We start from the raw sequence: 18,443 nt of genomic DNA on the forward strand, positions 1-18,443 counted from the left end.
TTATATGTATTTCGCCATTATATTCACTGCGGTGATATTTTGATCATATCGCACAAGGAGTTTTAGGCGGACAATTTAAACTGGTCGTGTGCATACGTGCATATATATATATATATATATGTATGTATACGTTAGTATATATAAGTACATTATATGTTGTATATATATTTGTATTTATGTGCTATCTGAGTATATTCCACAGTTGGAGACAGAGCATTTCTTATGCAAAGCCAGACGTCCGGGATCTGGAATTACCCAGTAATTTTTTTGCTAGTTTATTTTGTATTTTTGTCTTCTCTCCTGGTGCTGTATGAACATTTAATGTGATTTTAGAGTCAAGTTTTGACTGCTACTTCCAGTGTGGTGGTATCTCTTAGATACCCTAAATTATAATTTTAAATAATTATTACCTTTGAAGGTTTTTATTCCCATGCTGACCACCTGATAAGATCGGTATTTGAGTATCACTCTTATCCTTATATATATATATATATAATATATATATATATATATATATATATATATATATATATGTATGTATATATATATATATATATACGTATGTATGTATGCATGTATGTATGTATATATTATTTATTTATACATAAAAGACTATAAGGTTAAATCTCAGGTTAATGATTCTTATCAAGTAGTCAGCATGCTATAAAAATGTATAGGCAATTAATAATGTACATATGTATATAATTGTATTAACTCCCTAGGAGTGGCTGTGTGGTAAGTAGCTTGTTAACCAACCACATGGTTCCGGGTTCAGTCCCACTGCGTGGCATCTTGGGCAAGTGTCTTCTGCTATAGCCCCGGGCCGACCAATGCCTTGTGAGTGGATTTGGTAGACGGAAACTGAAAGAAGCCTGTCGTATATATATATATATATATATATGTATGTGTGTGTGTGTTTGTGTGTCTGTGTTTGTCCCCTTAGCATTGCTTGACAACCGATGCTGTTGTGTTTACGTCCCCGTCACTTAGCGGTTCGGCAAAAGAGACCGATAGAATAAGTACTGGGCTTACAAAGAATAAGTCCCGGGGTCGATTTGCTCGACTAAAAAAAAAGGTGGTGCTCAAGCATGGCCGCAGTCAAATGACTGAAACAAGTAAAAGAGTAAAAGAGTATATATATATATATATATATATATATATATATAACGAAAATCGTTAGGATGTTGGACAGAATACTTTTGGATATATATTACGATCGTGTACGTTCTGAATTTAAGTGTCGCCGAAGTCAACTTTGCCATTCATCTCTCTATTGTCAAGATAACAGAAAACCAGCCAATAACTAGGTTCTAATTAATCGATCAACTCACTTCCACCACAGTTGCTCGTCTTATCTCAAAATTAAAACCAATATATATTGTTTTCACTTCTTTTTTCTTTTTATCTCTAGTAAGTTTGAACATCCGAATATTGTCAAGTTCTTGGGTGTTTGTTTTGATAATGTTCGACCACATTACATCATTTTAGAGCTCCTGGAAGGAGGAAGTTTAAAGGAGTTTCTCTTTGAGTCCAGACCAAAGACTGTACGTACTGTATTTATTCTATGTTCATTTGTTTCTCTCTGATTTATAAATATTTCTTCCAGGTCATCATATTAATTGCATTATTATATTATTATTATTATTATTATTATTATTATTATATTATTATTATTATTATTATTATTATCATTATTATCATCATCATCATCATCATTATTATTATTATTATTATTATTATTATTATTATTATTATTATTAACAATAAATCTCTGAACGAGGTATAAACAGTAACTGCACGACAATGTGAAGTATATTTGCCATCTAAATGGGGCTAACCACTAAGGGTGGATGTTACTGTAGTTTGTAGCCCCGGGAGAACATCTTCTCCAGTTGGCTATTGACACACTTTCTGTGTCCTATCGGTATTTGCAAAGGAAAGCCATCCTTCCCATCGTCAACCTGACGTGATACGCACGGACCCGGGTGTCTGGTTATTTACCCGTCATCAGCAATCACCGGTCTTCGATGTGAAGGGGTCCTAATGCAAATACATATATCCTTTTTCCATTGACTTTTATTATTATTATTATTATTATTATTATTATTATTATTATTATTATTATTATTATTACTATTACTATTACTATTATTATTATTATTATTATTATTATTATTATTATTATCATTATTATTAAGGTGGTGAGCGGGCAAAATCGTTGGACGAAATGCTTAGCGGTAATTCGCCCGTTGCTGCATTCTGAGTTAAATTCAGCCGAGGTCGACTTTGCCTTTCATCCTTTGAGGGTCGATATAGTAAATACCAGTTGAACACTGGGGTGCAATGCAAACAATGTAAAGTCGCATCTTATAGGTGGAAGTGAGGAAGAGTAACAGCGAAATACAGAGTGTGTTAATATGTGAGGCGCCGGATGAGGGCACATAGTAGGCTTCGTCACAGGCAATGTGTAAAAACTCTTCGAATGAGTAAATACTTAAACGTCGCTCATGATTATAATTCTCCATTTCCATTTATCGCCGGCATCTTATATTAAATCGATGAAGATACCATCGTAGAAAATAAGTTACTTGTCATAAAATATAAAGAATCATGCACAAATGATTACAGATTGGTAATATATGTCAAATTTCTCTTCCGTAAACTTTCAAGTACTTTCGAAATGAATTTTCAGTCTATAAATTACTTCTATAAGTATCTTTCTGTACATATATCTAGATATTTATATATGAATGCAATTGTACAATGATAAGTTTTTCAATGGAGCAGATTGCAAAATTGCTATTATGTTGATACATTTTAGAAAAGTAACATATATTTATTGCAAATATACAAACGAGAATTTTCATTCTTATGTAATTGGTGTAGTGGACACAAAGTGTGTAAGAATTTTTGGCATAGATACCTTGGTCCTGCGAACTTTGGTGTCACTGGTCGACGCTGACTTATTCAATATCAGACATTGTAATGTTTCTCTCGTTTTCCAGACTTTTCTTCCTTCCTTTACCTATTCCCTCTCTTTCTACCACTGTTTATATGAGCATAATACCCTTTATGCATATGAGGAGAGCTAAAGTGTTTATGTCAACCGTGTCTCTCAATCTTTCTGTTTATACATGTATATCACCACCGTTCAATAGCCGCGCCCAGAACAGCAAGAACCCAAGCAAAAACTTATCTGTTCATTCTGAATACGTTTCAGCAAATTCGAAAGTCAATATCTGATCGTTGTTATTTTCGTCGTCAGAGAATATATTCCTTTAAACGGACTGTATTCATAACTTATGCAAATCACCGGTGTAAGGGGACTGTAATACCCAACGGTTTCCATGTTTTTTTACTTGTTTTTACCTTATTCTGTGTTTTCTCAGCCGAAGTTGCCCCTTGGTGCCGATGAGTCTAACAATTCTACAGGTTCTTGTTTATAGAAATCAGCAAGTAAATTATTTTCTGATGCATGCAGATGTCTGTCAAACAGACACTATCCCTTAAAGTCCACGCAAAACAGTGAGAACCAAAACAATCATGTATCTCTTCATTCTCAATAGTTTCTGGCACATTCGAACGTAAATCTCTTTGATTATGGAAACAATAAAGTCGAAAGATTGTGGTATCCTGAAGTGTCATTACACACGTGAATCACATGTTATGAAAACAGCCTAAAGGGAGGAAATTTTCTCCGATAACAATATACAAGAACGATCAGATATCTACGGTTGAATCTTTTATGACGTACATTAAAAGTAATAAAGAATTTTCTTTAGAAAATTAGTATTCAATTCATCATTTTATATCAAGAAAATTCTTAGGCGTTAAATTATAATTCTTTTATGTATGCCATATCTTGTTATATTACACAGACTGACTAAAGTACATTTCCTCATATGACGAGTAACACTCTTATTTGAAGTAATACTGTTAAGTGTTTTCTTGATTTTTATGTGTCAATCATAAATTTCATTTCAACTGAAATATAAATTACAACTATGGAAATTGTATTATCTTCAGGCAGTCAAATAAACAAATTATTTTTCACTTACACTTATGCAGCTGTTAGATGTGATGGAATAGAAGGAAAGAACACAATAACTGGGAAATATATAGTTTTATATAAATTTTTCTACCATAAGCACAAGGCCTGAAATTTCTGGGGAGGAGTAAGTCAATTACATCGACCCCAGTGCTCGACTGATGCTTATTGACCAACGAAACGATGAAAGGCAAAGTTGGTCTCGGCAGAATTTGAACTCAATGTCAAGTCGGACGAAATACCGCTAAGCATTAATTCTGTCAGCTCACCGTCTTAATACAGTTTTATTTTCTGCCATATTGCCTTCCATTTCTACAGCATTGCAAGTCGATCATGGGTCTTTTTAATTACAGCACTGAATAATCGGTGTTAATTATTTTCAGTCGATTTGATATTAGTAAGGGAGCCAATGATAACAGTTCCATCCAAAGCTATGTTGACTAACTGCATATGTTTTTCGTTTAATTTTACCCCTGAAAGTAGCTCTTAGTGGCCTGGTCATTTAAATGAGAATGGTTAATCCATTGACGAATGCATCGTTGGTTTGATTAACCGAGTACAAAATACTTTCATAGATCTACACGAGTAAATGGGGAGCAACTTTAAAGCCCATTTAGTCATACAGTACTATCAATAATATGGTCTTCTCTCATCCGGATGCTTTGCGTTAACGGGAATTCTGTACTCATCAACGCAGGAATGAATCGATAAGAAACCTCAACCCCGTCTGACCCGATATCTCTGATACCTGATTGGTCTGGAGAAGCTATGATTTTGTGATTTGGCACGACAAAACCTATATTTTTATTCTTTATTATTAATCTTTCGTATCTTTCATTTCTCCCGTCTTTATATGTCTTCATTTTATTCTACTTTTTTTTGTTTCCATTGAACCTTCAACGTAAACTGAATTATTTTTCTTAAAACCCACCTGATATGATTCGTGTGTACCATATAATCATGGCTTTAAATTTTGGCACAAAGTCAGCAGTTTAGTGGGAGGGGTTAGTTGATTACTTCAACCCAAGTACAAGAATGGTACTTCAAGTTATCGATCCTGAAAGAGTAAAAAACAGAGTTGAACTCGGCAGAACATAAACGTAGGACATCGCCAATGATTCTGCCAGCTCGCCGCGTTATGTACAATATCAATTATAACAACATATTTTTAAATGTTATTACAATACTACATAAGACTTATTGAAACTCCTGTTGCAATGAATATTTTGAAATATCACTCATATCCTTAAATCCTTAAAAATGTTTTAGCCCGAAGGCCGCGGCCATGCTGGGGTACCACCGCTGAAAAGTGGCCAACGACCCTCTGTTATTCTTTCAAACATACACGCACACAATCCCTCATTCTCTCTCTCTCTCTCTCCCCCCCTCTCTCTCACGGACACACGCATATGTCTGATGTGTCAGTATGTACATATTTATTTTGAAACAGGTTCATAAAAATTATATTCTTCACTATTATAAACATTATTTAGAACATAATGCAGTGATATAAGCAGTACTCTACAGGACAAAATACCTTTTGCCCAATGTATTTACTATTAGTCCAACGTTCTCTGTTACCAAACGTAATAGACTTAACCAATTATCATGGTCATAATTATTTTCTTCATATCTTGCAGAATGAACCTTCGCGTGTGAGTGTTCTTCAAATGGTCAAAATTGCGACTGATATTGCCAAGGGATGTCAATATTTAGAAGAACAACATTTTATACACAGGTAAGAATGAATTTTGCGCAGAATGTTCATAATGAATATAATGATATAAAATATTAATGACGCAGATGTCATAAAATTAAAATGCAAGTGAGCCAATCCTGCGATACTGCTTCAATTCTTAACATGAGCAATGTCCCTCCATCTACAATAGTATATCTTGGTAAAGCATTGAAGACGCAACTGGTATTTTCGTCTCACCTGGAATATGGAACTTTTTGTACCTACCTAGTCACAGAAATGCCAATATGTCGATGATATTAATACAAAATATAATTTCATCGTGTATAAATCATCATCAATGCATTAAGTGAGCGTCACTTATTCCTTGAACAAACGTTTACTACCATCACTAATGCATTAAACGAAGGCTTGCGGGTCTCACAAGCATTAATGATGGTTAATACACTAATTATCAATGTTCTTTTAATTCTGCGATCCCAGTGTTTTGATGTCGCTTTCTCAGTCAACTCTCCAGGAACAAATTTGCATAGTAACTTTTTTGTATTTAGATTGTGTGGGAGAAAGTTTACTGCTAAAATTGTGGAGGTTGACATGGCAGTCTCCCTCCTATGAGCACATTTCTTGATCGTCTCATTAAGCCGGCGGTAATGAGCAATCTAGTAGAATATTGGGGATTAACAACTGTGCTGTTGTTGTTTGTCTCTACATAATATTTTTTTTATTTGGACTGAATGGAATGGACAGCGCCTAACGGATGTTATTCAATAATGTTATACATGTATCCGGTTGTTTCATTGTGATTGAAAGCATGTGAATCGGATATTATTGTCTCACGAAGCTAACTACTTCAAGAAGCTAACTATATCATGAAGGTATTTTATTTTGAGTATATTGGTTTCGCTATAGAGTAAGATTATAGTCTAATAGTTTACTTTAATATAGTTTGTTGGGTCTTATTGATGGATAAAGTGGAAGCCATACTAATATTGATATATTCTAGTAATTCATGATCCTTTTGGCTTCAAAACACGCTGGTCCAGTAAGTATAATTTTACTGAGCTACTTAACATAGAAAGTAATATAAACAGCAAAGAATTTAGAAAAAGCATAAGAAACTACTGCTTCATTTACTCTTTAATAAATTCTGTTTGATTATTACGAAATTATAAATAATGCATGTTTCAAGATTATGGATTTGTAATTTTCAAAATCCGTGGCGTACCTAGATAGACTTTATGTACCACCAGTATACCGGGGTGCACCATTATAATGTATGATCCAATATATTATTTGTACCCTATATATTTATATATGTTACATACCTATGTATAGTATTTGAGTACGTGTATACAAATATATGTACACACACACATACACACACAAACACACGTACATATATATGTATAATTCTTAGTTGTATTGGGTATAATATAAATGATGCAGATGCATTTATAATAGGTTATACCTTTTATTTCGTTCGATTATTTAGCAGTCAACTATCTTAACCAATAATATAAATGTTGTATCTATAATAAATTACGTCTTCGTTTCATATTTAGATTTATACGTGTAAATCGCAGCTGAATGACATTGTAGTTTGAGGAGGCCGAAAGATTATGTAAGCTGGTATAGGTATGGTAATAAGCTCGTCTAAGTAATGCGAACGTCATCTTGTGACATCATTTTATAGTTATACACACCGCATTTCTTCGATGAAATATATGGAAGATAAAACCAACTTAGAATTTCATTAATATTACACCAATATTTATTTACTTCCCTTTGACATTGTCATGAATGCTTTCATATTTTATGAAGTCTGATCTCTAGGTTATATGTCTCTGGACAACATGAAGGTTTACGAGTGCTGACGTCCTGCAAACTTTAATCTCGCTAACACCTGCTGCGTCTAAATTAATCTTGGGTCATTCGGAAGAGAACATAGATTCCAGAATAAACTTGATTATCTAGACACACAAATTTACGCAAGCCAGCTAACAGCATGGTTTAAACTGAAAGTAGAGCGAGCGGGCAACAAGGACTTAACAAAACCCTCGATATGTCAGAACAACCCTATAAGAAGTTGGGTCCCCTCTGAGCAAGTCAACTGTTTCATAATCACAAGAAGGCATCTGATTTTTTATATATTTATTAGATATACATCTTAACTGATTCTGATAAGAAACCTATTCTTCTTTGAATTGTGAGTCTTTCAGCAGCACTACTTTTTTCTTGCATCATTTATTTGTTTCAGTTTTTGAACAGCGGTCATGCTCGTGTACTCTCTTGAAGACTATTAGAACGAATCGCCACAGTACTTATTTAAACTTGGTATATTCTATCGGTTTCTTCTGCCGACCCGCTAGCTTAAGAGGATGCTAAAAATATTAACAATGGTTATTAGGTAGTGATAGGGAAACAAACACAAAGATGAACATACATAGTTATTTTTACAACGCGCTTCCTTACGTTTTCTGGATAACAAATTAACTCACAAGGCATTGGTCAGCTATAGTAGATGACACTTGCCCAAAGTGGCTCGCAGAGGAAGAGAACTCGGTATGTTTATAATTGTTTCCTTTCATAAGACCATCCGTCCACTCTCGAAAGTATTGACAGAACCACAGATAAATGAAGGAAAATCTATTTTGGTGTTGTTTGGTTTTGTCGAGCTTCTTCCTGTTATATTTTTCTGCCTGTTCAAATTTTCTTCATTTTTCCAAGCTTTTTCTATTCGCTACATATAATTTAAGTTCCAGTTCCAACTCATCCATCTTAGTGTCTGAAGTGATGCCGGAATTTGGAACTGGTGCTGTGTTCGAGAGGGGGTTTCAGTAAAAGATTGGTGTTTACTTTATCTGGGTACAACTATGACTTCTGATTTTGCCCAACGATCTGCTGGCAACGGTGGCATTTCTAATGTTCTAGCTTCACCTCACATTTGCGCTTGTTACTGTAATTACTTCTGTCGGTAGAGATCTTTTAAATAACTTCCATTTCCACAGACGAAATATCTTAAAGTATTTGCTTTCCACTACTAATAATGAATTCTTCGTTCCTAAGCTTGTATTCTTCTAGAAACACATTATTTCAGAATATATGTTCACCTCAAGCTTGTTACAAAATCATTTATGAAAGTCACTACATATCATGGATTCACTTGTGCTCTTATTATAATTGCTATAACATTTATACTACATGTATTTCTAACAAAAGCAGCGTTAGTGTAGTGTCGTTTTTATTCGAATATTCTTGGGAATGGAATAAAACTTCTATTGACCTAAAGAAGATACTCTTCCACACTTTTTGTGTGGACTTAGATTCTTTAATAATATTACCAAAGTTTCTTCTTGAATATATTTTATATTCGCATTCCTTGTGAGAGATGTAACCAAAATCTTTTTTTTTCTATTCCTACTTCTTCATATGAATTTCCATTCCGTTTTCTCGCGGGGGATACAACGAAATCTTATTTTATGTTTCTTAATTCTCTCCTTAATTTATTCCAGAAAAAATATTTCTTTCACTCCGCTGACCACTTTTTCCGTGACATGATTAAGTATCAAATATATGCATACGTCTTACGCAAATACCCACACATATGCATTATATATATATATATATATAATATATATATATATATATATATATAATATATATATATATATATATATGTATATATGTATGTATGTATGTATGTATGTATGTATGTATGTATGTATGTATGTATGTATTGTCACATATATTTTGTTTTTTGCTGCCGGCTTTAACGCTATCACATTATAGTTAACGTTTTTGTTTCTCTATCATCACGTTTTCATGTTATTAGTTGTATTGTTTTTATTAGTATTATTACTGTTGCTTGGGCAAATTGTTTACAATGCACCAGAGGATGTTATTTCCTTTCCTCTTCTCTCGTCAAAACGGAGATGTTGACTATCTAACTTATAGAAATTATGTCCCGCTATTGCCTGTGCAGCTACATCAGGAATTATTTTTGCCTCGAAGGCAAATTAAATATAGAAACAACAAAATGTCTTCCCCTAAACGACGAAGAAGCATAAACAAGCTGTATTTTTCTATCTTGAAAAAGAAATACGATTAAGGCAAATATTCTTACTTTAGAGAAAACTAATATGATTACAAGTCAAAATGTTTTTTCAAGACACGACAATGTAGCAATAATAATAATAATGATAATAATAATAACAATAATAATAATAATAAAAATAATAAAAAAAAACAACAGTAACTGAAGATCTCGCATTTGCTGAAGAACACAGAGAGTCTATGGCAGAAATGAGGCAGAAAATCCTGAATACACTTGAAGTTGTAAGACATACAAGTATGAATGATAGAGAACCACTTCATAAACTCTCAAATACAAACCAAAATAAAAAACAAATCCAAATTGGCAACTACGTAACAAATGAAATAATACGAGAATTAAAACCTGATGTTACTGAGTTAAATGAAATTATTTACGCTTCTGCTAGGGCAATTGAAACCAGCTGTATGCCCCCGAAAAAACAAAGAAAACCAAACCTGGGAAGAAATCAAACCTGGAGAAGTAAAATTGAAAAAGAGATTGAATTTATGAGAGGGGAAATATCGATATTAATGAACTAATATGTGGAAATGATGTAAGATCCAGGACAGGAAGAAAGATGAAGAGAAAATTTGGATCCTCACCAAGAAAAGAACTGATATCAATAAAAGAACGCTGAAACAAAAAGTCCAAGCAAAAGCCCAAAGAATACGAAGATTTGAGAAGAGAAACAAGTTTTACAAGCAAAATAAGCTGTTCACATCCAATGCCAAAAAATTCTACAGAGAAATAGGGAAGGAGAAAGTAACCGTTAAAGACCCCCCTCCCATGGAAGAAGTTCAAAACTTTTGGAAAAGTATTTGGAGTGACAAGAAGACGTACAACATAAATGCAGACTGGATTATACAAACTGAAGGATCCTACCAAAATTTAAAACAAGCATGGGAAGACATCACAATAGCAGACCTAAGAAAGGCACTCACGAAGACCCATAATTGGAAATCCCCCGGTAAAGATAGGGTGCCGAATTTCTGGCTCGCATCGCTCCCATGCGCACACGGTAAGCTAGTTCAGCTGCTCAATGGAATTATGAGAGACCCAAAGAAAACACCTGAATGGTTAGCAAGTGGCATTACTTACCTACTCCCAAAGAATAACGAAACCAACCTTCCAAAAAACTATCGGCCTATAACCTGTCTATCCACCACTTATAAAATCCTAGCATCTATCCTGGCGGAGAAAACATATGCATTCATGGAGAAGAACGATATTTTCCCCATTGAACAAAAGGGTGCCGCCGAGGCTCTTACGGATGCAAAGATCACTGCTATCAATCGTATGATCCTTGAGAACTGCCACAACAAGCGCAGAAATCTCAGCACCTCATGGATTGACTATAAAAAGGCCTTCGACAGTATACCGCATCCATGGATCTTGAGATCGCTGGACATCTTCAAATTTCCCCTGTGATTTCAAACTTCCTGAAGCACAATATGTCGTTGTGGAATACGAATCTCCAATTATACCACTCTAATGGAGTACTTGCCTCAGAAAATATAAACATCAACTGTGGAATGTTCAAGGTGACTCACTTTCACCTTTATATTCTGCATAGCCCTAATACCCCTACAAGTGAATTAAACAGAACAGGGTATGGGTATAAAATTGCCAATAAAAAAATAAGCCATCTATTTTATATGGATGACTTAAAACTTTATGGTAAAGACAATAATGAACTTGAAGGCCAATTGCGCACTGTGAAAGCATTCAGCGATGACATCGGGATGGAGTTTGGACTTGAGAAATGTGCCAAGGCCACTTTCCAGAAAGGGAAAGTGAAGACCACAAATTCAGTCGTGTTAGATGTTGACACAGTCATAAGAGAGCTTGAGCAAGAACAAATATACAAATATTTAGGGGTAAATGAAGGCTCTGGTATTCAGCATGCAAGCATGAAAGAGAAGATCAGGAAGGAATGTTATAGGAGAGTTCGTGCAGTCCTGAAATCTGAACTAAATGCACGTAACAAGGTGTTAGCTATAAATTCCTTAGCAGTTCCAGTTGTTACTTATAGCTACAATGTGTTGAACTGGAATATGAGTGAAGTAAAAAATATAGATAGGAAAATACGCCAGCTGCTGAGTTGTAATAGGATGCACCACCCAAGCAGACGTAGATCGCCTTTACCTTCCCAGAGCCCAAGGAGGTCGAGGCCTGATCCAATTTGAACTAGCTTACAAAACAACCACAATTGGACTGGCCAAATATCTCGAAATATCGAATGACTGGATGCTAAAGCTCGTGGAAAATCACGAGAGACGAAAGAAGCTTCATTCTATCATAAAGGAAAGCAAAAAATTTGCTATTGATCTCGTGCAGGATACCCAAACAGAACAACCCGAGGGAAGTACGGCAATTATTGTTGCAAAGAAGGTGAAAATAATGGCAACGAAAAAAGCGCACGAGCAATTGGCTGATAGGGGGAGGAGAAACCTCTGCACGGCAAATATGTGACCCGCAGCAAACAAGCTGATGTTGACCAGAAGCAAACCCATCAGTGGCTACGGAGCTCAGGGCTAAAAGCAGAGAGCGAAGGTTTCATCCTGGCTGCTCAAGATCAAAGCCTATTAACCGGAACTACCAGTCAATGTGATGAAAAATGGAGCAGAACCCAAAATGCCGATTCTGCAATGACATGATTGAAACAGTGGACCACCTAATCTCTGGATGTAAAGTCTTAGCTCCAGTGGAGTATGAATTAAGACATGACAGAGTTGGCCAATATCTCCACTGGCTAATAAGTCGGCATTACAATATCAAAACTGCCGACAAGTGGTATAATCACCACCCTGAGGCTGTAACTGAAGGAGAAAATGTAACCATTCTGTGGGACTTTCCAGTACATACAGACCGAACCATCAAGGCCAATAAACCAGATATTGTTGTGAAAGACCAAAACAATAAAGTTGCTTATTGATCGACATGAACATCCCCTGTGATCATAATATCTCAGCGAAAGAGTTTGACAAGCTCAGAAAATATAAAGACCTACTCATTGAAATTGAGAAAATGTGGCATCTCAAGGCGGTTACAATACCAGTGATCGTAGGAGCACTAGGAATGATCAAGAAGGGAACCGAAAATTATATGAGAATGATCCCTGCTTACCATCCCTGCAAGAAGTGCAAAAGATTGTCTTAACTGGTACATCACACGTATTGAGAAGAGCATTGTCGATGTGAGAACTGTTGCTGCTCATGTATTTTAATTTAACTTAAAAAAAAAAAGAAATGAACGAACTATTGAGTTTGGTTTAATGGCCTACCAATGTATACTATGAGTTTCTTTGCCCTAGGAGTCGGGAAGACACTCGGCAAGAAATGGATGCAAATTTGAAAGAAGAAAAAAAAGTAATAATAATAATAATAATGATAATAATAATAATAATAATAATGATAATAATAATAATAATAATGATAATAATAATAATATAATAATAATAATAATAATAATAATAATAATAATAATAATATGGCGAATTGGAGGACGAACCTGACAGCATATGGAAGAAGTTTAGGGACAGGAGAAATTAGGAGGGGCATCTTCCAAGGGGACTGCCTGTCCCCATTGATCTTTGTACTGTGCTTGATACCACTAATACTGATTCTGAGGAAAGCAAAAGCTGAGTACGTATTCAAAAGCCACTAACAAAAAGTCAACCAGTTGTTATTCATGGATGACCTCAAACTTTATGGTAATGATGAAGCCCAACTCAGTTCCCTCGTTGATACGGGGTATACCTTCAGTGCTGATATCAGAAGGCAATAATAATAATAATAGTAATAATGATAATAATAATGATAATAATTATAATAATAACAATAATCCTTTCTATTTTAGGCATTAGGCCTAAAATTCAGGGGCAGGGGAATAATTGGTTATATCACTCCAGTCTTCAATTAGTGGTTATTTTATCGACCCCGAGAACTCAGAACGTAAAGACTAACTAAATGCTGGAAAAAATTTTGCTCGGCGTGCTAACGATTCTGTCAGCTTGCCGCCTTGGATATTATTTCGAATAGCACCTCGGTGAATTTTGCTTTCATTCCTGCAAGATCGATAAACTAAAGTACCAGTCATATAATGGACCTGTTGTCTTCCCCCAAAATTGCTAGCCTTCTGCCAAAATTCAAAACATTTTCTATTTATTCGTTTTGGATGATATTTTTCCAAGCAATAACTATTTGGTGCATCTACTGTACAACCTTTCGTTCACTTTCTGCTGATTGTAGGTTTGGGTCACGAGAGTTTATCGGATGGTGTCCAACTTTTCTTTGTGACCCAACCAGAAGGTACAGCACCCTTAAGTTAAAGAGCTAGCAGTGATAGTTAGTCACGACCACACATATTTTTCAGTACCAGAAATGGGTTAATTTCACTGCCTCGGACAATCTGCGAGAAACCCTTTTCTTTTTCCTTCTTTCTAATCCCAGCTGCAGAGAGTTTTCTCTTCTCTATAATATAGTAAATAAATGGAGTTAGATTCACACAAGTCTGTTGCATTTTCCCTATCACCGGCTTTAAGCTATCAACCAATGCTCTGAGAGACATGAGATTCCACCTGTCTCACTGTTGGTTCAGTGCAGTTTTGTATCCTGCCTTGTATGTACAGGAAAGTGTCTGTTCCTATCCGTAACCAGCACAGTGGATCCATTCTCATTACCCAATCTACTCTTTTGATGTTATCAAAGATTCCTTGATATAGTGACCCAATTTGAAAGTACTAACCAATGCAAAATATTTGTGCATATATATTATTTCGGTCAACAGTTATGTCATTTGGAAAACAAGAACTTAATTATCTGTATCGACAATACAGACTCAACTGATGGCAACAGAGAATTTTGAAACCTTTGTATCTATCTATCCGCTCAGCCGAAGTCGACTCTCGGTTACTCGATGGATCAGTGTCCTCCAGCCAGTTCTATCCTGGGTGGCTTCTTTCAGATTGGCTATGTCCATTTCTGTGTCACTCTTGATGGTGTCATGCCAGCGGGTCCTTGGTCGGCCTCTTCTTCTCTTGCCACTGACCATTCCGAGCATGATGTCCTTCTCCTCACCGTGGTTCTGGGAGTAGCAACAGCATATGGTAAGTATGCTGGCTAAACGTCTCTGGCCAGGGGAAAGACCTGGCCACCTACCCCAGTATCTTGGCCAATATACTCTATGGTTCAAAAGAAACCTTTGTACAAAACGAAATATTCTTAGGTGTTACACTCAATGAACCTATTTGCCATATTCACGTGTTATTGACCCGAGCTTTTTACCTGGATTAATGTGTCTCACTTTCAAAAAATAGCTTCATTCATTAAAGTACCAATCATTTGAACTACCCTGTATATTCAAGATGAAATTACAGAGTACAAACTCTTTGCAAGCGACTTTGTCAATTTTTACAGGTATTCTCTCTATAGAGAGCAGCACACAAACAAATGACTGAAAAGAGTTAACTTATAAACTATTTGTTAATACTTTTATGAGACGGGGGTAACTTATCACATAAACAAAAAATATAATTATAGACTTTTGGTCATGCGCCTGTGTCAGAAACTATCAAAAGAAATGGATTGGTAGAATCCTTAGATCAACTGAAAAGTTGAAAATTTTCATATTTGATGCTTGAATATAAAATTAGTTTTCTTGCATATTTAATGAAACAATGAAACTTGCTAACGAAATGTTTATTGACGACTTTATATCCAATAGAATATTTTAAAATAAATTTCATATTTAACTTGTTTATAAACCGATATAAATTTCACATTTAATTTGCGTATAAACTGACAAACTTGATTTGTTATTAATGTACATATCATTTTTTAATAATTTTTTTTAATAGAGGGGATGCAAAGTCGCAAAAAGTAGAACATTTTATGCCAAAATTTCATGACAATTTAAAAGAAAAAGTTTCAATGGCGGTAATTCAGCACATGTCCAATATACACAAGCTTTTCTCACTTAAGTTCAAATCCGTCGGAAGTCAGCTTTACCATTCAGCCTTCTGTGTATAATATGGTACCAGCCATGTATTAGGATCGATATAATTGAACAATCCCAACCCATAAACTTTTGGCCATGTGTCCATATCAGAAACTATCAAAGAAAATGACTTAGAAGGATCCTTAGACCTTTGGTCAGATGACTTGCCGGATATTTTCTGGCTATTTACATTCTGAATTCCAATCCCGCCAAAGTTAATATTCCTTTTCCACCCTCCGGGGACGATGAAATGAATTACCAGCCATGTTCTTGGTCAACTTAATCGATTAAAAAAATCCCTCCTTTTAAATTTTCATTTATGCCTGAATTCACTTAACATAAAATATCCAGTAACACACACGTCATCATTTAAAACATAGATAGTGTGGTCAACGTACACTATGTCTGATCTCAAAAGTATGATCACCACAGTTACATTTTTGATGACAAGTATCCTCTATCAGAGCTGACCCGCGGTTAAATAACAACGACAGTCATGGTCATCGATAAAAAAAAATCAAATTTGCTTTATCCAGTCTCCACGATAACAATCTTTATCAACGATGCAATTGTGTGGCAATGAACATCTAAGCGAATGCAAAAGGGCTTATGCTAAGGATTTAAAGCCTGCTCTTTATAATAGGAATGCACTGTTGTTGATTTAATTGAATTCAATATAGTTTCTAAAGAGTTGAATAAGTTCAATTGTTTCGTGAGGTGAAGAATATAGCGACTGAGGCGCTTGCTCTTCTGAATGTAAGGAAGTAAGTGTATTGGTGCTTCAGCTGTAAGCTGGTGGCAGCAAAACAACAGGAAAAACATTATCTTTACGTTTATCTGTATATCTAAATTTACCAGGGCTAGTGTTATCCCTCTATCAATGACAGATTTATTCGATTATACTAAACGTCTACAAAAGAAAAAAGAAATAATTATTTTATAGGTTTATTATTTTTATATTTTATGTCACTAGTTTCATTGATTGGATTCCGATCATACTGGGGATTCGTCTTCACTAGTTTTAGTCGATTATAACGAATTAAGTATTTTGCCTGGTATATATTTAATTGACTTAGGATGGGAACACAAGATGAATACAGCAAAACGTAACAGGAGGCCGCTGAAACAGATCGAAATAGCACGAAGTATTTTCAGAGGACGCATGGATTGTCCTCTATTCCACACGGGCACGCATACAGATCGGTACCTTTGATGGGATTCCTCACAGCTTCCGTCTACCAAATGACACTAAAAACTAATAAGCTTATTAGACTCGGGGATACAGTAGAATTCACCCCCCCCCCGCATTGTCTCCTCGTAACTTCGAATCTCCTTGTTGCAGATATAACTGCTTAATTGTACAGCAATTTCGATCAAAATCTAATTTATCTTTTACTTTTTCATATTTTAGAAATGCCACTTCATTCAATAAAGATATCGCAAATAGTTATCTGTTTGTTTTCCAATCAGATAATTATCTTACATAACCAGTTTTCGCATAAATATATTACAAATAATATAGAAACGCCTCGCGATCACATTTGTCGTCTTTTATTTCACTGAGTTCTATATTGTGAAACCATTTATTTCTTTTATCTAATTATCTTCCTTCTTTCACGTCTGTACTCTAGGCGTAGCAGCCAGGAACTAACGGCGCCTACTTGCATGAAAATTTTCACACATACGCAGGAAGAGTAGCGTCACTTCCCACCTGAAGAAATTTGACGATGGGGCATAAGTTTTAGCAGGGAAAAAATCGGATACTTTTTTGAACACATCTCGAATATGTTAAATTCTTTTAGATAAGCAGCCTATAATATATGTACTGTATATGAGTTTAATTATTAGCAACACTTAATATCCTATATATTATTATATTGCAATATTTATGAACAGAATAAGTTGATATATGCATATATGTATGTATGTAAGGCTATATATTTATATATATATATATATATATATATATATATATATTATATATATATATATATATATATATATATATATATAATATATATATATATATATACGTGTGTGTGGGTGTGTGTACACACAAATAGTTTGGCTAAAGCTATTGTTCGTAATAGCATATTTGTAAAATGCAAAGATTTCTTGAATGATTTAGTTCTGCTTTGCTTACCCTTCCATTAGATTACATCCATTATCATTTAGGTCCCCGTAACCTGGCGGTTCCGCGAAAGAGATGGAAATAGAATAACTACCAAGGTGAACAAAGAAAATAAGAACTGTGCTTTGATTTCTTCAATTAAAATTCTTCAAAGTGGTGCCCCAGCAGCCATATTTCAGCAATTAGGCCGTGGTCATGCTGGGGCACCACGAAGAATTTTAATTGAACGCATCAAAGCACAGTTCTTATTTTCTTTATTCAAATTGGTAGTTATTATATTCCCTTCTCTTTCGTGGAACCGCCAGGTTACGGGGACCTAAATGACAATGGATATAATCTAATGGAAGTGTATGCAAAGCAGAACTAAACATAAAACATTAGTGAAATATTTTCGTTTTCCAATATACTATTATGAACATTCGCTTTAGCTAAACTATTTGTATATACACAAATACACACACACATATGTATGCATGCA

General features: G+C 34.9%; 1 protein-coding gene across 3 annotated transcripts in view; it reads left to right on the plus strand.

Moving 5' to 3' along the window:
* LOC115209853 (leukocyte tyrosine kinase receptor-like) overlaps positions 1 to 18,443 on the plus strand; it is a 370,370-nt gene that overhangs the window by 306,261 nt on the left and 45,666 nt on the right. For all 3 annotated transcript variants that reach the window (XM_036501462.1, XM_036501463.1, XM_029778425.2), the window contains 2 exons: positions 1,412 to 1,544; positions 5,689 to 5,786. In XM_036501462.1, the coding sequence (XP_036357355.1) occupies positions 1,412 to 1,544; positions 5,689 to 5,786 (231 nt within the window). The remainder of the gene's footprint in view (positions 1 to 1,411; positions 1,545 to 5,688; positions 5,787 to 18,443) is intronic.

The sequence above is a fragment of the Octopus sinensis genome, linkage group LG3, assembly GCF_006345805.1.
Source record: "Octopus sinensis linkage group LG3, ASM634580v1, whole genome shotgun sequence".
NCBI classification, from domain to species: Eukaryota; Metazoa; Mollusca; class Cephalopoda; order Octopoda; family Octopodidae; genus Octopus; species Octopus sinensis.